Source organism: Poecilia latipinna, unplaced genomic scaffold (genome assembly GCF_001443285.1).
Source record: "Poecilia latipinna isolate Pla-1442-1.1 unplaced genomic scaffold, P_latipinna-1.0 Scaffold65, whole genome shotgun sequence".
Lineage (NCBI taxonomy): Eukaryota > Metazoa > Chordata > Actinopteri > Cyprinodontiformes > Poeciliidae > Poecilia > Poecilia latipinna.
This window is the reverse complement of record NW_015112681.1, coordinates 131,630-152,915: the sequence shown is the minus strand read 5'-3', so window position 1 is coordinate 152,915 and position 21,286 is coordinate 131,630. Positions and strand designations below refer to the sequence as shown.

The 21,286-nt window shown below is 40.4% G+C and overlaps 2 protein-coding genes across 3 annotated transcripts in view; one reads left to right on the top strand and one right to left on the bottom strand.

The window, feature by feature from the left end:
* Nucleotides 1-10,888, bottom strand: part of LOC106964115 (sodium-driven chloride bicarbonate exchanger-like) — a 36,916-nt gene extending 26,028 nt beyond the window's left edge. Inside the window, exons 1-2 of one of the 2 annotated variants that reach the window (XM_015059403.1) lie at nt 10,207-10,888; nt 8,018-8,047 (exon numbers count right to left, since the gene is read on the bottom strand). In XM_015059403.1, coding sequence (XP_014914889.1) covers nt 8,018-8,047; nt 10,207-10,254 — 78 coding nt within the window. In that variant the 5' untranslated portion in view covers nt 10,255-10,888. Of the gene's footprint in view, nt 1-4,640; nt 4,891-8,017; nt 8,048-10,206 lie in introns of those variants that run through there. The other variant, XM_015059411.1, reaches the window with a different exon arrangement.
* Nucleotides 10,889-12,821: 1,933 nt separating this feature from the next.
* Nucleotides 12,822-20,936, top strand: stk24b (serine/threonine kinase 24b (STE20 homolog, yeast)). Its single transcript, XM_015059470.1, has 11 exons — nt 12,822-13,637; nt 15,313-15,543; nt 16,105-16,161; nt 17,183-17,291; nt 17,495-17,652; nt 18,085-18,270; nt 18,366-18,514; nt 18,629-18,752; nt 18,842-18,910; nt 19,630-19,766; nt 19,845-20,936. The coding sequence occupies exons 1-11, from the start codon at nt 13,596-13,598 to the stop codon at nt 19,879-19,881; spliced, it is 1,299 nt and encodes a 432-aa protein (XP_014914956.1). The 5' UTR covers nt 12,822-13,595; the 3' UTR covers nt 19,882-20,936.
* The last annotated feature ends 350 nt before the right edge of the window (nt 20,937-21,286 follow it).

Genomic DNA, 21,286 nt, shown 5'->3' with positions numbered 1-21,286 from the left:
CAAAAAATCTAGACTAGTGGAGTTCAACACATCAGTGTAATCGCACCTCAACTTTGATGGGCAAATATCACAGATAATCTAATTTTAATAAATTCTATTTATTCATGTAATTTTGTCCCTTTTTAGCCCTCCATAAATTTTATGCTCTCAACTTTGTGGGACCAGTTCGGTGATGAACCCATGATGAAAAACAAGACTGTGAAATCATAGAAAAGTAATGAATGCACTCAATATTATGAGTTCCACATCCTTGATCCCAGTATACAAGCAGTATTTTGAAAAGAAGCAGCAGTTCATACTTCAGGGACAGTATTAGATGTTTTACAAAGTCCTTGTTCATATGTTCGTATGTTAGTGTTTGTCTTTTCAAACACTAACACACAGAGAAAGATGAACAGTTTGGCCCGCTCTCCTTCTGTTCATTTTTTTTTGTCTTATAAAGCTGTTAAAGTTAAATCCTAATGAAACGCAACTCTACAAGTGACAACCAAATCTGCATTTATTCACATCTGAACCACCAAAGACAAGTTCATTTGATCAGTTTACATATTTCATAAAATCGACCATCATTTTCTCTACACCTACATGTGCACAATGTAAAACTGAAGCACCACATTTTGTATTAGTTGGAGATTAGTAAATAACGAAGTTGCAAGCCAGCGATCAAACATGCTGTTGAGCATTTCATGCCGGTTCAGATCTTCCAGTTCCGTCGCACCTCAAAACTCATCTATCTTTGTTCAAGCCGTAATGAGATGGCGGTTCAAAACAGCTTTGAACTACTGTCAAAATTGTCACCCTTTTCAATGTCAGCATGAATAAAACATGGTTCTGTCTATGCAAATGAAAATGAAAAGAAGCTGTCTAATCCATATTTTGGAATTGTTTAGATGTTTGGTTCACTGGAACCAAACATGGTTTGATGTCGGATTACAGCAGAGTGAAATTATAGAATATATAAAACCAAAATTGAATTTTTTAACCCACAAGGCAAAATAAAAAAGAATAAAAAATACAAATGGTCATGGTTTCTGTAGCTCATTAGCAATTTACCATAGACACTAAACTACCAGCACTTTAAACTTCTTGAACGAAGCCATTTCTTTTCTAATATTCATACTATCTCCATGTTGAACAATAGAGGACGTCAAATAAAAATGTGCTTTTCACCTTTCAACACCGTTTTGCAAGTACAATAATTTTGCCTTTTAAGACAAAGCAGTGTTAGCCCGCATAATAGCTACGCCCACTGGCCTGTCCCAGCAATGGCTGACGTTTGTTTTGTACAAATTTGACTCCAGAAAAGGTGAAGTTCTTAATAAAGGAAAACAATTTTGTTTGAAATTTAATACTCTTTTTGTCCCCCCCCCCCAAAAAAAGCAACAATTTCAGAGTCATTTTTAGAACATGATTTGCAGGCAACTCATGGACATCTTGTTGCCTCCGAGTTTAGTGTCGCCAACCTGTTTTAAAAAAAACAACTAAATCTTCATTATTTTAACAGTAAAATGTGTGTTACTACTGTTTATTAATTAAGTGGAGTTTTTTCCTTTAGCTCTGCAGTTTTATTTCTGATTCATATAGACATAAAAAAAAACTTTACATATTTATATAAAACTACCTATATTCTTGAATAACTAAATTTGGATCTTTGTTTTACTGAATCCTAGCCATAATTATTCCTGACAGAAGAATCTACTTTCAGAGAAGCTTATCTAATATATAAATTGCTGACTGTTTGTCATGTAACTTTTTACTTTTAAAATATGAACATTGTATTGTTTTATTGTGAACACTGGACAATAAAAGGTTTTGCTTTACAAAGTCTTGATTGTGTTTCTTGAATTTTTGCATGAGGTAAACGATTATCTTTCTGTTATAAAGGCACTAGTGTGAACAGCAGCAACATTAATTACAGTAATCATTAATAACACCATTGTTTACTATATTCTATTCAAAAGTAGGTCTAAAAATTGACGCTGATGACTTTTAAAGAAAATCTGATTTCCTGTTCTTTGCTGCACAGTGTTGATAACATACTATACATTAGCTTACCATACATATATTTATACAATGTATGTATACATTTTGTCTTCAACTGACTAAAAGCAGGATTTGAGTTGCTTTACATCTAAAAATTGTGAGCCACAAGAGAAGCTAAATTGAGACTTTAGCAAAACTAAAGTCTCATTTTGTAGACATTTAACTTTCTCAGATTCTGACTCATGAAACCCAAAAGACCAATATATTTTATATGGTTTTTACATGACAGAATTCTAAAATGCAAATAAAATGATTTGTGATGTAACAATTTAGTGTGGTAAGCGTTTGTATTCAGCTATCTGAGACACAACTCTATAAAACCGCAATTTACAGCAATCACAATTCTAAGTGTTTTGGTATGACATGACCAGATTCACAACATCTACATATGAAAGTATTTTGAGCGTTCCTTTTTGCAGAATACCTTCAAATCAATCAGACTGGATGGAAACTAACTGGTGTAGCTATTTTTGTCCTGAATAGTGGTGCATATTTCTCCATCAAACTTCCCATACACTCTGACCAGTGTCACTGTCTCCGTCACCGTTATGTGCTACCATGCAGATGTGTTCAGTCTTAACACCTTATTCTACATCAGCTGTCTCCTACCTGGCTTGAGGCTAACTGTAAATAGCACTTCTCATGGTTTTTTATTAAACAATTCCAATTCGTCTTGTTGAGTTTACAGCTAAAGGGCAACGCACACCGGCAGCGTCAGACACACAAAAGTACGCGTCCGCCCTTTTCTAGCAAACAACCCCAACCGCTGCGTCTGATCGGTGGACAATGCTGCAAACACACCAATCTTTTTTGAACCTCTTCTACTGAAAAGACTATCTTGATGCATCTTAACTGACAAGACAAGACGCAACACTCCGAATGTGCATTCACTTTCCATAGTGGTCCTTAACTGTTATCATGACACCAGTGTCCTCATGCATCCATTGAGGGTGACAGACAGTTAAGGGGTTACCATATTCTCCCACCTGAACTTGAGAGGGTTATCATGTGCATCTTAGTTGCTTCTTTGTTTAATGCCATTTTTGCGGGACCTGTCATTTGAGGTAGGCAACCATATATTGGTAGGTTTCTACTCCATTGTGCTTTGGCTTACTCTTTCCATTTCCAGATAATAGTGTTTTATAAGACATTCAAAGCTCCAGATATTGTTTTACAATGAAACTCTGCTTTAAATCTTCCCAGAACTTTCTCTCTGACCTGTCTGCTGTATTTCTCTGCTGTGTGGTACTGCTTGTTCTGAAATATTCTCCAACAAGCCTGTGGGGCCTTCACAGAACTGGATTTACAGATTAAATTACACACACCTAGATTCAACAGATGGAACTTTCCAGTTTACAATTATGCACTACTTTGAGAAATTGCATGAAGTCCCAGTATAATATATTGAAATTCAAATGGTGTGATTATGTTTGCAGTGCATTGTACAAGTGAGGACTAAATCTTTTGATATACTGAACAGAAGATCCCAAATGCAGCCAACAGGAGATAAAGAAACACAGATGTTTTCAACTATCATATGGCATTTTTTAGGCCAGAGTAAATCCCAGGTTCATTGAGTCTCACAGGCTACTGTCCAGGAATCTGTGTTCAGTAACAATGCTCACTGGGAAGAAGATATGCGACCTCCTTTCTGTGCCCTTCAACAATCTCTCCTGAGGCTACCACAGCGGCAGGGTTGATGAATGTTTACAATTTCAGGCGCTGAGAAATAGGACAGGTAGAGTGCAGTAAAAAAATCATACAAAACGAGGCATTTGTCCTTCACCGTGCACGCAGAAGTAGCCATGCAAGTGGCCCATCCTGCTCTAAACACAGTTGCATAATGTCAATCTCTTTAATCTCAATCTGCCTTAGTGGACTTTCTGCAAGTGTTAGGAGCCACGGTGATTGTTGTAGATCGCACACAGGGAACACGGATTATCAGTGACAAAAGTACAAGATCTGCGATTGGCTGACAGCTTCTGTTGTCATGGTTTTCACCCCCACAGATGGCTGTGGTGACCGTGGCAGTGGCAGCAGGATCAGCGCTGGTGGCGTACAGAGCACAGTACGCAAAGTACCCAGGGGACAGCGCTACATCACCTGTTCTCTCGGACAGAGCAGGAGACACAGTGCAAGCAGCAAATCTGGTCAATCAACTAGAGGCAAGTCAGTGTCGTCATATATCCATCAAACAAGACGAAAACCACATCGACAGCAACAATCTAGCATTCCTGGCTTGTCTTCAGCATCATAAATTAGGGTGAGGGTTATACAGCATGGAGTAGCAAGTACAGTATAAGCTCCAGAATGACAGTCCCATCTGTCAGCCACCCTCCTCTAGAGTATTCACTCATAAACCAACTGAACTAGCTCTCATTTTACAACATGAACCTAGACTTTACTTGCACTACGATGATGCAGCCTAGACACTGGCAACCTGACTCAAGCCAATTCCCACAAAGTTATGAAAATATGTCACAGAAATACTTATTTAGGGTACTTTGAAACTTTACAGATACTGTCTAGCCAAACAATAAATCAATTTCAGCTAATACAGCAACAGGAAAGGAACATACAAAAACAAAGGAACATACCTGATGAACAAATCCCTTATTGAGATCCACTGAGATCATGGTGTTCATGAAAGGTTTCCCGCTAACTCCCCTTGTGCTTGCAGCAGTGGTAGAAAATGAAAAGCGAGGGCTCGAGGCCTGACTCTGACTCTGAGCTCAGGATGCTTGTGCGAGTTGGACAGAAAGTGAGAGGAAACCTCAGAGAAGGACAGAGTCAGCTCATCTGTCGGCTCATCTCGGTCAGAACCTCTCCTTCCTCGGCCGCTCTCATCAGTCACTCTTCCCATGCAGGAACGTGGAAGCAGCCCCGCTCCCAAAGGCTCCACAACATCGGCATTCGAAAAGAAAAGTAGCACAGCTCCAGCTCCAGTCTCTGTCTCCGTCTCTCGCTCTGCCTCCCAAGGCTTTCATCCAGGGCAGCATCAAATGCTTCTGACAAGCGTCCATCCGCCAATCCCCCCAGAGAGATTAGCGCTCTGACATCACTGATGCTGCGCTGTGCACCGTTCTGCTCCGCTGACTCTCTGAGCTATAGGGTTGTGTAGCATTACCCAAGAGAAGAGTCTTAGGTCACAGGGAGCCAAAAACGCCATCCTGCAACGGGAGGGGGGGAGGGATTCGCACAAGTCCATACACTTTCCCCACTACGAATCACGGCGCATCTTGAACACGGCAGGCGGGGAGCGGTGCATGCTGTAGTTGCTGCAGTCCCACTGATCACTGCATGTGTACATTGTGATGCTGGTGTATGTATGTGTGTTGGCTGAGCCTACCTCAGGTAAAGAAGCTGCTCTCTGGCTAAGCTGCATCGTCAGCAGAACAGAGAGGGAGGAGAAGATTCTTCTGCTATGCTACAAACGTTCAACATCAAAATTCCTACCTTTACAGGGTATAATTTCAAAATTCCCCATTTCAAAAGCTATTAAAAACACTATTCATTCCACTGCTCTTCATTTAACTGTTTATCTCTCACCTTACAGCTCCTCTCCCTTCTTTGTCTGCCTGCCAGTTTTTCACAGTCAAATCACCAAGTTGGAAAACGTTTTCACTGATCTGAGAAGAACAGAACATTCCAAAGAATAAGCCCAGGCAACATCAGCGCACGTCCTCTGACTGTCCCTGCTGGTTGTCCACAAGCCGGAGATGTACCCTGCTATACCAGGACAGAGGATCCTGGTCAGAATCATCCAAGCTCTGCTTCTAGGAGACCAAAATCTGTTACTTTAGATTCCCACATATTTAAACTTACTGTCTGCATGTACTCCGAGTCGTGTGGATTTTGCGTGAACTGTTGGGATTTTATAGTGGACTGTACCGATTGCTTAGATTTCTTTCTCATGACAAATTCCTTTATCTACTGTCCTACTTTTTACTTGTGTAACTGATTACCAAAAACATATCTCCAATTTAACTCTGTTCAGGCTCAGTTGAAACCAGATATTTACCTACACTTCAAAAAAAAACAAAACAAAAAAAAAACAAGTGACACCATTTGTCTCACAGACTGACATAAAATCAGACAAAACCTTACCTATTTAGGTCAGGTAGACTGAACAGAATTTGTTTCATCTTACTAATTTTCCAAATATTGACAGATTTCGTAACCCTCTCTGTATATTCACGAGTTTATAAAGACTGCAATTACTATGCATTTATAAGGTAGTTCAGTTCAATTATGTAAAGCTGAATTCAATTGTGTTCAGTTCAGTTAATCACCTTTAAGTTCATGCAGTTAAATTTCAGTCAATTAAATTAATTGTAGTTCAATTATGTTTAGTTTAAGTCAATTTAATACTATTTTGGGTCACTGTAAATAAATAAGTTTCTTTTTGCAATGTTAGTTCATTTGAGCAGAACTCTGTTCAGATAAACTCATGTAAAAATGTTCTGCAAAGAAAAGAAAATCTGCTCACTAAAAACTCAGTCAGTGGACATTACTCAGTTTCTAACATATTTTTCCTGAAAAATAAAACAAATGAAAGTTTTTTTCTAAAGCTCCCAGCTTCATGCGCCCATACTTTCAGCCCTGCTGAACCCTTGACCTCATCTGAGTGGAGGATGCAACATTTTTCCAATGTCTGCCACTTTGTGTTTAGTCCTGTCCTCGGTGTGGCTATGAGCCATCAGTTGCATAAGCAATATTTCATCAGAGTGGATGTCATACAACTCAAACACGCTTCATAGCCGTCCTCCAGAACTGGCTCGGGGGCCTGCTTCAACTCTCACACGGGGAGCTCCTCAGAGCGTTTAATGCGTTGAAAGCTCCAACTCCACTTAATTCCTGTTATTGATTGAAGACGGCCTGCTGAGGATTCCAGATGCATTGTGGCATGTGTCACAACTCGGATCCAATAATTCACGACATCTGCTAAGCAAGCTGGCTAATCACAGTTAACCCACTGCAGCTGTGGGACATCAAGTTTAACTCCAATATTTTTACACTGGGAACAAAAGATGGACAAACACCAGTAACATAGAAATATAATACTTTTGGTGTTCTTAATAACAAAGAAACATTGTATGCCATTGTAATATTAGCAGAAAATAACTACAGTTGATTCTGGAGTTATCCAAATTAAACGAACTCACAACAAGATGTACCTTAAACTGGCAAAGTGAACTTCAAAAGTAGGAATGTGTTGAGGTGAAAAACAAGAATTCAATTTAAATCCACCTGTCTATAGTGAACAATTATTCACAAGAGAACGACATTTGAGACAGTGTGGGGGGATCTGTTCTTCCCAAGAGTGAATTGCTCAGAGAAACAACAAAAGACTAAAGAAATCCATAACAGATTCGACAAACCTCAGTTAGCACAGTCAGAATAAAGAGTGACCCAACATGGCTTCTTCGAAGCGTTCCAAAGAGAAAGCCTTTTGTTTCTCTAAAGAACATGGCAACATTTAAACAAAACAAAACACTTCTGGAACAATTTATTATAATGCTGAATTATTTGTCCATAATTGAATGTTACCCTGTTGAAACTAAACACGCTGCATGAGCACAAATGCGTCACACCACCTGTCCAGCATGGGTTGGCAGGGTTATGGTTTAGGCCTGTGTCGCAGTCAAAGGACACGGACTAACAGCTTGGCTGAAGCTGGTCATGAACTGGACAGTAATGCCAAATACACCAACAAATCTATAACGGAGCTGATGGCCTAGTCAAAGTGCAGACCTCAATCTGATTGAAAGGCAATGGTGGACCAACCAGAGACCCATGCAACCTCAAAGTCAAAGACGGCAAAAAACATCCAACATGTTGACGTAAGAGACTGGTGCACTCAGAAACTACCATTACCATCAAGTTATTACAATTATGATATAAATACTTAAAAATGAAGGGTTATTAAAACAAGTCTATCTTACTTAAGCAAATACTGATGGAGTCTACTCACCACATCTTTACTTTCTTGAGAACTTTGTTCCTGAAAGTCAAAGAACAATGAGACAAGTTAAAATCTATATACTCTGAACCAATTATTGAACATAAAAAATGGAGTTAAGTATTCAAATACTCTGAAATAATCACATGTTCCTAAAAAAAAAACCCACAAACCTCAATGTATTTCAACAGGATTTTACATGACAGTGTAACATGTATTAATACTTTAAGCTGTACTGTAAATAATTTAAGAAACTCAAAAGCAATCTCTCGAGAATTTAATCAGTCGTACTTTCATGTTTGACCTTGGGAACCCAGAAACACGGCAAAGCGAGTTGGTATACAGATCCCCTGAGATGCTCGCCAAACTAATACCTCACATAACCATACACATCAGAGTGAAACTATGGCAACACTTGCAGCTTGCAGGGTAGGAGCGGGCGGTGTGGGGGGCCAGGGGAGACAGCAATGACTTACAATGACAAGGAAGCAGCCATGCTGCACTGAGTGCGCAGGGGGGGAACTGCGTTACAGGCTTCACCTTATGCTAGAAAACCACGTCCTCACATAACACCACCCCAAATAGAGCAGTCGGACTATTGATTGGCCTCCAGAGCAATCAGCGCTTTTTATTACTGCTCTGCACAAAACAATGGATGCTATCTTCCTGCTCTCACACTGACACTGCATGCAATGGAGTGGCCATCTTTTTTTTCATTATTTTAAAATGGCATAGTCTCACCTGAATACTAATGCATGCGGCAGTGCTTTGGAATAGTACGTTTTGACGCGGGCGTTATTGTATTTCACTGGGAAGAGCACACGGGTGAAGCGGAAGAAAACTGAACAAATATCAGAAATGATTTAACCTGCTTTTATGATGATAAAATCCAGCATACTAGTTGGCTTTGGGAGACATTTAATTAGAAAATAAAGTGAATCTGTATTTAACTCAGTCTCTTTCTGAATACAAACCTACCAAGACGCAGCTGAATGCCAAAAATGAAAGGGCGAGAAACGAGAACATTAATCAGAGAAGCAGCCAGAAAGCTTACGGTAGCTCGGGAAGAGCTGCAAGACCCACGGCTCAGGTGGTAGAGTCTGGAGCACAACTACTAGTCTTGGACTTCTCTAATTTCACAGTTGGCAAGAAAAAAGGGATTGTTGAGAAGAAAAAAAAACCTTGCGAGAGAAAACCAAGAAATGTTTGACCTAGAAAAGCTTCAAGTATGGGAATGCTTTTATTCAGCATAAACAAGGAAGCTGGATAACAATTTATATGGAGCAGTTCTGGAATTAACCTGAGTCCTTCATCTTCCGACAGGAAAACGCTGAACATACAGGGAGGGCTACAGTGGATTTAAAAAACAAATCTAAATTTTAAATTTTCTATCCAGAGTCTGAGTTATTTTGAAACAATTTCAAGACTTGAAATAGCTAAAGTTGACTCTACAAAGTATTGAAGTTGTTGCGCTGGACTTGCTTAGAGGCATCTTGGTAGAGGGAGTGAAAACATGCATAACACTTTTCAGAATAATTGTTTTATACAAGCTTAGAAACCTGTGGATCATTTTCATTTCACCATGATGCACTACTTTGTGTTGCTCCATCACACTGCTGGTTGGATTAAGGTTCATTTTTTAAACCATTACTCTAAACTCTAGCAGCAGATCAAAAAAGATAACTACATCAAGATGCTTGTGCTTGTACTGACTAATATAACTGAGCTACATTATAAATGTCTGTGCCATCTTTCTGTAAGATTAAAAGGAAGCTGGTTACAGTGCATCCAACCTGCTGGGATCAAACACTTCCAGCTCCTGGAACATCTTGATCCCAGCTTTGACAGCGGTGTATAAACCCATGTTAACCATATGATCCACGCTATAGACGACATGTATAGGTGAGATGCAGGGAAGCCAATTTGCAAAGCAGAACTGTTGCTGCCGTGTATCCCACCTGTGCGCCACTTCTGTAATTGAGGGCATCTGTGTTTTGCTGCGTGGACTCTCAGCTGAAATGTGGCTCATTTAAGACTGTATTCCTTCCCCGTGTGATCAGGAGCGTTTATGTCTGTCACGACTGCAAAGTGAAACGCTCAAAATGAATCGTTCGCCTGATTTTTTAAAATATATATATTCCAAAGAGGAAATAAACTACGCTCACATGTTAAACTGAACATCCAGATCGGTGTGTGCTTACCGTGGGTAAGAGCGGCTCCATTTGGGCTCCTTGGTCGGTGATGTCCATCTTTTCCCTCTCCTCTTCCTCGGCCTCAGAATATAACCAGGTGGCGACGCTGCGCTCCTCCTCGGCAGACCGCTGCGTTGGAAAGCGACCCTCACTTGATGCTGGCGTTTTCTTCTTCTTCAGATTTTATCCTTCTCCCCTCCCCTACTGAGCATTCACCGGCCGGGTTTTCTCAGATGAAGGTAGCAAAGTGTTCCCGTCCTGGCCCCGCATCGTTTACGCACAAAGGAGGGGAGGCTGCGCTTTCCATTTTGAGCGCACACTTTTTATGCGGGGGTTTCTTCTGCCAGTGGGGGCTTATACCTCCATGTATTCAGTCGTGCATGTGAGCTACTGGAAAGGCGTTTTGGTTTCTAATTCAGCCTTTCACCAGAAGATTTAAAACACAGTGGGTCATGTGTGGATCATGGGTAATAAGACAGAAATGGAACAGAAAGAATAACAGCCATGTTGGCTGTTTGCATGACAGGGGAAATCCGCCAATCATAATGGCTTATTTTTCTAATGGTCGTTGTCAGCTCTTCGTGTTGGTTGTCTTATTATTTCCGTCAATATGCAGGCAATCTGCAGTCTTCTGTCAATCGCATCTCTGCTTCTTGTTGCGGCACGCAATGTTCCACTGGCAACTGGCATCCAAATCACCCCCGGATGCTGCTGGGTTCAAGTTAACACAATGGCGCCCTCTTCCGGTCACTTGTCAACCAAACCAAAATGTTTATTTTTGTTTTGTTTTGTTTTTTTACTGTTCATGGACAACTATAAGCAGACTTTTTTGAAGTGTGACATAGAAAATATGTTGAAAAGGGCGTTGTTGTCAGACGAGCAAACCAAGCCACATTTTTATGATTACTTGTGAAAAAATGTCAAAAACCATGAATAATTTTACATCAGCTTTTTAATTATGTGCTACTTTGTGTTGGCCTGTCACATAAATCCCCAAAGAACACAGTAAAGTTTGTGGTTGTATCATGACAAAGTGTGATCAATGTTAAGGCATTGTAGAACTGTGTGACTTAAAAACAAATAAGCACATCATGCATTCCCTATAAAACATGGGAATGCATGAAAAATGACCACTATGACTACAGTATGAGAATCATAAAGTTATTTGGACTTCACGGTCTTATTACCAAATAGTTTTTTTAGGTCTAGACTAATTTGGGGCCTACAGATGGCAACTTTCATGTTTTGTTGTTAAGAGAAAATATAGATAAGGAGTAGTACCCAGAATAGTTTTGTAAATAACCACACACCAGTGACTGACCTGTACATACATGAAGACGTCCAGTTAATTTTATAGTAGAGCACACAATGTTGAATAAGCTGACCACAGTTGATGATAAATCTCAATAATCCATTATCTAGTGTGTGTGGACAATGGAGTGGAAACGTTTACATACGTCTCCAAAGTACACAACAGGGAGAAAGGTCGTTTCCCCCAATTTCTGTTTCACGCACCAAGAAAAGCAAGGCTTGCTTCTGTAGTAAGATCCTAAAATAACTTTTAATTATATAATATAAAAGGGAATATGGTCCTTAACATTCAAATAATTGTCAGTTTATTAAAAGTAGAGTCTACTAGTGAGATACTTTCCAAAACCTGAAAGACATTTGATTACAGTAACCAATCAATTACAGTTATAGAGGGAACAATACTGTGATTTTTGCAGAAACCTGACTGAAATGGAGAAAAAAATAGAATATATGGTCAGATATCCTTTGAGCAGGACTTTTGCAAAGACGGATTTAGAGATTGGTCTGCAATTGTTTGAAATACAGAGGTCACTTTCTTGTTAGAGTAACAAGGACAGATTTCCAGTCCAAGGGGATTTCACTTAAAGTCAGGGTTAAAAATTACAGAGTAACTTATAATTTAAGTTGCCATCTTTAGGAAGAATGGTTTAAAATTACAGCACTCAGGACCTCTGTTATTGTCAAGTTAAAAACCTCACTATTGTCAATGGTTCTTCTACTTCAGTAAAATTAGAAAAGGAAGGATAAAGAGAAGACAAGGTAACATCCTGTAAATCTGCTTCTACATATGCATAAATAAAAACAAAACAGAAAACCATACAAAAAAAACAGCAACAAACTATGAATGTAATAACATCACTGAGACATACACAGTAGCAATAGGCAGCACTTATGTATAAAAGGTCTCTCTTGTTTTATTTAAAGGTATCAGAATAAAGGGGTTTGCATGCCACACTTTTCATATTTTTTGTAAAACCATTTGTGTACATATGCTTTCCGCCTAATAATGTATAATTTGTGTTGATGCGTCACAAAATAATGAAATACACTGAGGTTTGTAGCTTTAACAAGGTAAAATGTGAAAAAGATCTAGAGATTTGAATATCTTTGCAAAGCAGTGTTTGTAAACTCATGAAGAGATGTAAGCAGATGAAGAAATAGAGGGACTTTACAAATTTTGGTCAAAATAATAATCCATCCATGACGAATGGTTGTGTCATTAATTTGGAGTCATTTGGGCATCAGTAATTTGGGGTGGAAGTTTCCTTACAAGCTATGGGAATGTCAGTCTGCGGCTGGCATCAGCACCGAGGCTGTTGAGATGTCAGGATGTTGCTGCTGATGATCCGGATCCGCCCAGCTCGGCGTCACGGCACCGACAAGATGGCCGAGATTACGGGTCGAAAGTGAGGGAGGAAACAAAAACATCTGTGAGCTGCCCCCCCTGTTGAAGACGCCAGGTTTTAAGCGGTGCTGAGGACTGGTCGGGGCGGAGATATAGGCTGGGTGCACCCCGGACTCCGGCTCTTGTTCTTGCCGGATGCAGACACAGTGCGCTCCGCGGCGGCGCGCGCAAGGACCGTTTATCGGGTCTTCTGGGAGCTAACCTGCTAACCATGTTTGCTTTCTGACAGCATCGTTACTGAGACGTTGTACAATTACAAAGTGACACTTGGGCTCGTTCCAATATAAATAGCGGTTGCTTCTAAATAAGTTATCGGAGATAAGGTTAGTTACAGCAGCTCAACTTTCTAAAGCGACAAATTGGATTTAACGCTTAGCTAGCAGGTTAGCATGCTAACATTGCGGATTTCTTGTTTGCAGCTTCGCAGCTAGCATCTGCGTTAGCAGACGTCAGTTAGTGGGTTCAGCTGTTTTTGGACTCTTTGGGCTGTTCTGTGACTGTAAGGGGACTTCAGTGAGTGTTGGGAGGACGGTGGTGTCACAGTTTAACAGCAGCGAGAACTGTTCTCTTCAGATCTGGATAACCAGGAATCCTACAGGATTAATAGCGTTGAAAGCATCACAGCCGGGGCGATCTAAGCCCCCGCGTTACAGGACGAGGAGCAAACCCAGTCGCCTTCATCATGGCCCATTCTCCCGTTCAGGGTAACCTGCCGGGGATGCAGGTAAGAAATGTTTTTTAATAGGCTCGTTTTACTTTATGCAGGGGAGGGCATTAGAACATACTGTACACCGAGTCCCTGTTGAGGGTTAATAATGCTGTGCACCTAAACAGCTTAGTGAGATGAAGCGTTTAAGGACCTTAGTATGGCTCGGAAATTCTCACGAGACACCTCAGGATTTAAAATTCTAAAAATGCCACGCCATGTAATTGAAACCCCGAGAAATGTTGCACAGTGCAACATCTCTGGGGGACTTCAGGGGTTGTCAAGTCCAGTCCTGAATATTATTGATGTTCCGCTGATCCAGCACGCCTTGATAAAATTGTTTATTTGTAGGTTCTGTAGAACCTGATGACATGCTTAGGAAGTAATCCAGCCATTTCTAAAACCTGTGTTGGAGCAGTGGCTCATCTAAAACATGTAGGATGCTAGTTTTTGGATACATAAACATTTGAATTCCTCTTTTACTATAGCACGATTCAGAGGAACAAACTGTCTAAAGACGACAATTAAACCAGAATAAAGGGTACAACTGAGTCTGTCATTTAATCTCAGTAGGGATGCAGCTGTTCAGTTAAGACTTAATAGGGCTTCTTTTTTTTTAAGAAATTGGTGAGCAAACGGCATCAGACGGGTAGAGGGAAAGTTCTTAAGTTTAAAGCAGGATTGGGTTACATATTAAACCCTCAGAGCTGCTGAATTTATCATCTTTAAATAGAGTTCAGGACAACACTCAACCTACCAGACACGACCAATCACCTAAACCAGGTCTTCTCAAATTCAGTCATCTGGCTGTCCTGCAACTTTTAAATGCATCTCTGCTTCAACACACCTGAGTCAAACAATGAGGAAAACTTGACTACTTACTGAGGAGGTAATTAAGCTGTGTGGTTCAGGTGTGTTGGAACAGGGACGCATGCAAACCCCTGGTTTTAAATTGACAGTGCTGAACATAAATGCCTTTCTTAATGCTTTTTGTGGAAAATGTGTATTTTCTTTTCAGCAGCTTTTGATGTCTTTTCATAACAATGAGAGTGTCTCTTTTCAAAAGTCTTCTGCCTTAAAGTGGATGTAATGAGCATTTCTCTGGCCAAAAGAGGTCATAAAAGGAAGTTGTTTTTTGTCAGCGCCTACTCTAGTGTTTTCCACATAACAGCCTCTGGAGAGTTAAGTCATTTTAGTTCACTTCCTGTGGTACGCAAGTTGTTTTCTCCCCATTTCACTCTATGATATGAGTGCCACAGAGAAATAGCCTATAGAACATTGTGGAAAATTCATTTCCTGGTTCAGTTTTTCCATTGAATGTCATGTTTGAAGTCCATGATGGCTGTTTTATAGGTTAAGTTGTAGCCTTCAGCTGATTAGTGATTCTTTATACTGTCATCAACATACTAAAGGTTATCTAGGGATTAAACATAAAATGATAAATTTAGCAGTTGGTTTTAATTTTATTACTTTTATTTTGAACCTGCACGTTATCCAGTCATTACTCTTCCCCTTTTTACCTCTCCCGTGTCTCTCTCTTTACATAAACCAAGTGTTGCAATGAGTGAAAGAATGCCACCCTGCCAGCATTTCTGACTTACTCCCAACCTTTCTTTCATTCTGTTTATTATGATTTTTTATTTAAATCCACCTTCCCTCTCCCTTCCCCTTGCTTCTTCCCGTCAACGACCAGAATGTCCGAGTGGACCCCGAGGAGCTGTTTACCAAGTTGGAGCGCATCGGAAAGGGTTCCTTTGGCGAGGTATTCAAAGGCATCGACAATCGCACGCAGAAGGTGGTGGCCATTAAGATCATAGACTTGGAGGAAGCGGAAGACGAGATTGAAGACATCCAGCAGGAGATCACTGTGCTGAGCCAATGCGACAGTCCGTTTGTTACCAAGTATTATGGTTCTTACCTGAAGGTAGCCGCCTAATTACAAATTCACAATATCCTCCAGTAATTGTTTACATTTTTGCTACATCGTAGCCACATACTTTCATGTAGTTTAACTGAATTGTATGCGTTAGCTAAACACAAAATGGTGTGTAATAGTGAAAGGAAAGAGTATGTGGGCTGTCTCATGAAATCCAAATGTAGTACATTAATGTTTATGATTGTAATCATTACAAAGTGTGTAAAAAAAGTTAAACAAGTGGTTTTCCAAAGCACTGGACATATAGCACACTTTTGTTTTAGCTGGCATAGCAGCATCTTAAATGAGCTGATGGAATGAGATTTTCTTCCCTAACCCACTTCTTCCTTGTGAATAATCCCAAATTAAAAAAAGGATTAGCCTCAGATGATTTGAAACACCCACCTGACTACCAGACTCTTAATAGGGTCATCACAACTTATTCAAGTTTTCACTGGCTTGTAGGAAGTTTTGTGTCAAGAGTCTGGATTTGGGAGCCTGTGTGTTTTCTCCTTGCATGCAGCCAAGCAGTAAAGAGCTTCTGTTCTTTTTCTGTCTCCATCAATGCAGGACACAAAGCTATGGATCATCATGGAGTATTTGGGTGGGGGCTCTGCCCTAGATTTGGTAAGTGATTTTTCTGTTCACACAGAAAACGTCTACTTTGTTTGTCCTTTTCTTTTTACTGAAATTCAACAAAACTCAGATGGCAGATTAGTGACAGAGTCTAAAGCTATTTGCAGAGGTTTGTGCTTCAAAGACATTAGGAAGTTGTTACAAATAGGGCTGCATGTTGTAACCTAAAAAAATAAATAAATAAAAAGGGGTCTAAAGTATTGCTGCTTTAAGTTCCTAGCAAACCTAGAGCTCAAACATTGGGTAGTCTATGTAGTTTGGAGGGGAAAAAACTTAAACATTTGTATCTCAACTCTCAATTTCTAGCCAGAATTGAGAGTATCCTGCCCCTAGTGTTATGTCTTTGTCGCAGGAGGTTATATCCATTGCAAAGCTAGCTACTGATCTGAATGAAAGTGACTAGCATGCCTAGGCTGGTCATTAGTCAAAGTCAAAGAGGACTTTGAACAATCCAGATATTTTCTCTTTGAGTTGTACTTACACATGTCAATGACTTTGTTCTCAACTTGAATTTCTTTAGATCAGGGCATGGTGTTGCTTATTGGGATTTTATGTTTGGCCTACTTCATGTTGTCTGACATCTTCTACTTAAGTAGTTTTTTAACTATACAGGTCTGGTAATCTAACCGTAGTTTGGCTAATGAAATGGTACAAAAAAAAATAAATCACAGTTGAGTTAGGATTTAAAAACTGAAGATTTATCATATTTGTGTTGATATGGCTAGCTTTTTTCTATTAAATAGAAATATAATTTAAACTAAATTTTGTATTTAAAATTACTCTGGTAATCTTTGCCACATTGTTTTGTCACATTTGTCACATTTAGTTGTGACAAAAAAACACCAAAGCGGTGAAATCTGCAAGTATGCAATAACTTTTTATGCCCACTACTATTAATACATCCCACCAAATCCAAGCTAGCTTAGAATTTTATCTACACATATTGCCACCATTTAGTGAAACGAGTAAAGTTCCCGATGGCCATGTGTCTCTGTTTGTTTTCCTGTCACAGATGGAGCCCGGCGCATTAGATGAGACTCAGATTGCCACAATCCTCAGAGAGATCCTAAAGGGTCTGGAGTACTTGCACTCGGAGAAGAAGATCCACAGAGATATTAAAGGTAGCTGACTAAATGGCTTTAGAGAGTGCATACACGCGAATATCATATTGCGCATTAATGTTATAGACATCCACTTAAGCCTTCATTCATTATACAGTCTGCGTTTCACCTGAGAATTCTGTTTGATGCCAAATCGATGTAGACGGACAGCTTTGTAAAGACCAAGAGTTTTTTCACCGTTAACGCTCTCCGTTTGTCCACAGCTGCCAATGTGCTGCTGTCCGAGCAAGGAGAGGTGAAGCTGGCCGACTTCGGAGTAGCGGGCCAGCTCACAGACACTCAGATCAAACGGAACACCTTTGTCGGGACGCCCTTCTGGATGGCCCCGGAGGTGATCAAACAGTCCGCGTATGACTCTAAGGTGAGTTCAAACAGAGCAAGCCTTTGGCACCTGGAAAGAGTTACTCACTACTTTGAGTTGGTTTTAGGGCTGCAGCTAACAATTATTTTAGTAATCAATTCTATTGATTAAAAGGTTAAAAAAAAATTGGTACTTTCTGCAGATTTTTCAACTTACAACTAAAGTTTTAGTTCAGGGTAGCATATTTGCAAAGGTGTTTTTTTTTTAAATCTTTGTACAGTTTTGACTTAATTATTGCTCTGAGTATGTTGTTTCAGCAAGTTATCAATTAATCGCGATAAATTTGATTAATCGTTTTAGCCCTTGTTGGTTTGTGACAATACTAAATAAATCCATTGAAAACAGAAGGCATCAAGGGGTTTGCATTCTTGTGCAAGACACTGTATCATTTCAAAGCACTGCTGTTATTCCTATTTCTCCTGCGCGTTCCAGGCCGACATCTGGTCACTTGGAATCACAGCTATCGAGCTGGCGAAAGGCGAGCCGCCTCACTCAGACCTCCATCCCATGAAGGTGTTATTCCTCATTCCAAAGAACAACCCGCCCACACTCGAGGGCAACTACTGCAAACCTCTCAAGGAGTTTGTCGAGGCCTGCCTCAACAAAGAGCCCAGTTTTGTATGTAGTCTAGCATAATTCTGCATTATTTCTGTATGTTTTGGCTCATTTCTCCAGACTGCATTGCCTCACTTTCTTTTTTGCTCTTTCTGCAGAGGCCGACTGCCAAAGAACTGCTGAAGCATAAATTGATCGTCCGCCATGCGAAGAAGACGTCATACTTGACAGAGCTGGTGGACAAGTACAAGAGGTGGAAGGCTGAGCAGTCCAGAACTACAGAGTCCAGTTCAGATGAGTCGGACTCGTAAGTGTGCTGCCGTTTCAGCAGGAAATAAAGTTCATCCTTCATATTTAGTTTGAGAGCTGATCAGACTCTTTGCTTGTACTGATAATTCTTTTGAAATGTCGGTCCAATCAGAGAACAGGACGGCCAGGCGTCGGGTGGGAATGACTTTGGCAGTGATGATTGGATCTTCACCATCCGAGAAAAGGACCCCAAGAAACTACAGAATGGAGAGGGACAGTCGGGGGGGACGGACCAGGTCAGCTAATGCTTTTGTAAAAAGTTATTTTTATAATGCTCACAATATGAAGCATCACTGGTTTTTAATTTCTTTATTTCTTTCCTCAGACAAAAGACATTCCAAGGAGGCCTTATTCACAGAGCCTGACCACGGTCATTTCTCCTGCATTAGCCGAGGTGAGGATCCAACCCTCAATGCTCACTGAAAAAGTCTATTATGTAATTTAATGAAATGTAATATTTTTTTTTTTTTTTTTTTTTTGTTGCAAAATGAGACTATGAAATTAGGTTCATTTTTATTTAAATGGGTGTACTTAGACTTTTCATTCTACACAAGCAAAGGCATTTATTGGCTTTTACTGGTTATGGTTAAGTTAATAACATTTGCAGCCATTTTGTTCGACTCAATACTTTTTTCTTCACAGCGGATGGTTGTTTACAGGCAATTTCTGGTAAGCTTCACAGTGTCACACTGGGACATTACATACGTCACAAATAAACATCAGTGATTGGGTTACATTTAAAGCCTCAGCAGAGTCCACGCCTCCAGGAAGCAGAGTCCAGACCCTCTGGATGAAGCAAAGTGTAGAACAATGTCCGGCTGTGGAATATTACATTTTAATGTGACTTTTATGATTCAAGGGGCAGGAAGGACTGCTGGCCCTCGAGCATGTTCACGATATTAAATCTGTCTCTACGTGAGACACTTCTCTAGAGATGGAAAAACGACCAGTGGTAATTCTTTGGGGCACTTTAGGAGACTTTAATATCTAGGAGGAAAACATACGGTTCCTTCCTCGTTATAAAGTCACACAATGTGAGTTTAACGGGTATGGATACCCTTACAAAGCGTTTGAACTGGTTGGGTCATGCTTCCTCTTTGACTCCCACCTCAGCTAAAGGCGCGGCAGGAGCAGGTGAACGGGAACCCCCTGGTCCTGGACGAGCTGAGAGCGGCCATCCTGCTGGCCGAAGAGGCCTACCCTGGCATCTCCGATTCCCTGGTGGCTCACATGGTGCAGAGGCTCCAGAGGTAACCACTCTACTCATGTTCATACAGAATGCGGCTGAACATCTGCTCCGTTGTTGACCTTTTGTTTTACTTTTACAGCTTCTCCACAAGCAGAAGATCTTCCTCCTCCCCCTAGAGGTCGGCTCTCTACCCCAAACCTGCTCTCCCAGGTCCCCACATCCCATCAACACCCTAGCCAGGTCAGAGGGTTAAACGTTGAGGGTCAAGTCATTCAATACCAGCTGGCTGCATTTGACCTCCATGTGAGGGGCGCTAACTTAGCCTGTTATTTAAAAAAAAAACAAGAAAAAAAACAAAAAAGACTGAACTCCAAAGTGGAGAACAGAAACACTTTGCAGAGCTTCTTTTATCCATTACTGAAAGAAGATGTTTGGAAGCTACGATGGTGCAGCAGGGGGAAAAAGAAAAAAAAGACTCAAAAGTGAGAGCGACCAGCTGCAAAAGAAAAACAAAAAAAAAACAGCAATAGCCAAGTCTGTCCTTGGGCTTTTGCACATGTGACACTCCTCATGCCTCACACAGAGTCTCTGCATGGATTTTGCTGGATGAGGAGCTGAAAGTCTCCCTTCAGACCCTCCCCGTTCTCTAAATGCAGGCGTCATATCCCCAGAACCTATGAGAGCATGCTCGATGAACCTGCAGGGATGTTATCCAAGTTTAAAAGCTGTGTGTGTGTGTTTGTGTGTGCGTGCGCATGTGTGTGTGCGTGCGCATGTGTGTGTGCGTGTGTGTGTGTTCGGTTTCATTTGTGAAACTCCCTGTTTAGGCAAATTGCAGCATTCTTAAAGAAACCTCAGGTAAAGTGCTTTAAGTGGACTTTGTCCTCCGAGGCAGGAGGGGGCGCCATGCTGTACATGATTACAAGTTATCATTGCGGAAAATAAATCACTGTGTACAAAATGGTCGATGCGCATTTTGTAGATACTGATTAAAGACAACGTAGGTATTTAAAACATCTCAAAGGTTACTCTGACAGAAAATGCCTTGCCTTTTTCAGCGTCCTAGCATTCGTCGCAGATTTAGTTGGTTTCGTTTTTCACATGGTGGCAATTTTTTTTTTTTTTTTTTTTTTTTTTCTTTTTTTTCAAGCGACTGAGTTTTAGTGTTTCATTTCAACATCCTACAGAATCATTAAGTTAACTTTGTGTAGAAGAAGCAGAAGGAAAAAAACCTCTACCTGTATTCATGTTTAGGGAACTGAAAGACTTTAGGACTAGAATAAAAGGTAGTGGACTGTTACAAGGGAGGAACCACATTAAACTGATACCAGTTGAAGTATTTTCTTTTTCTTCAGTTTAGCAGTATTGAGAAAGTAAAGTGGAAATGAGGAAAAACTGGCAAAGAAAAGTAGGCAAGGGCCGGCATTGGATGGTTATGGTTGCCTTTAGTATTTGAACAAAAAAAATCCAAACAAACGGAAAAGAAAGTTATTCCTAGAGGGTTTTCTAGTTGAAAACAAAATTATATAAATAAGCTAGTTGACCAGCAGTGCAGGAACTCTGTGCTCCATAGACAACACC

Excerpts from the sequence above, each read along its gene's own strand:
- stk24b (XM_015059470.1), top strand. The coding sequence starts at position 13,596 with ATGGCCCATTCTCCCGTTCAGGGTAACCTGCCGGGGATGCAG. Across the intron at positions 18,271-18,365 it reads TCAACAAAGAGCCCAGTTTT|AGGCCGACTGCCAAAGAACT; the intron begins GTATGTAGTCTA and ends CTCTTTCTGCAG. Across the intron at positions 18,911-19,629 it reads TTTCTCCTGCATTAGCCGAG|CTAAAGGCGCGGCAGGAGCA; the intron begins GTGAGGATCCAA and ends CTCCCACCTCAG.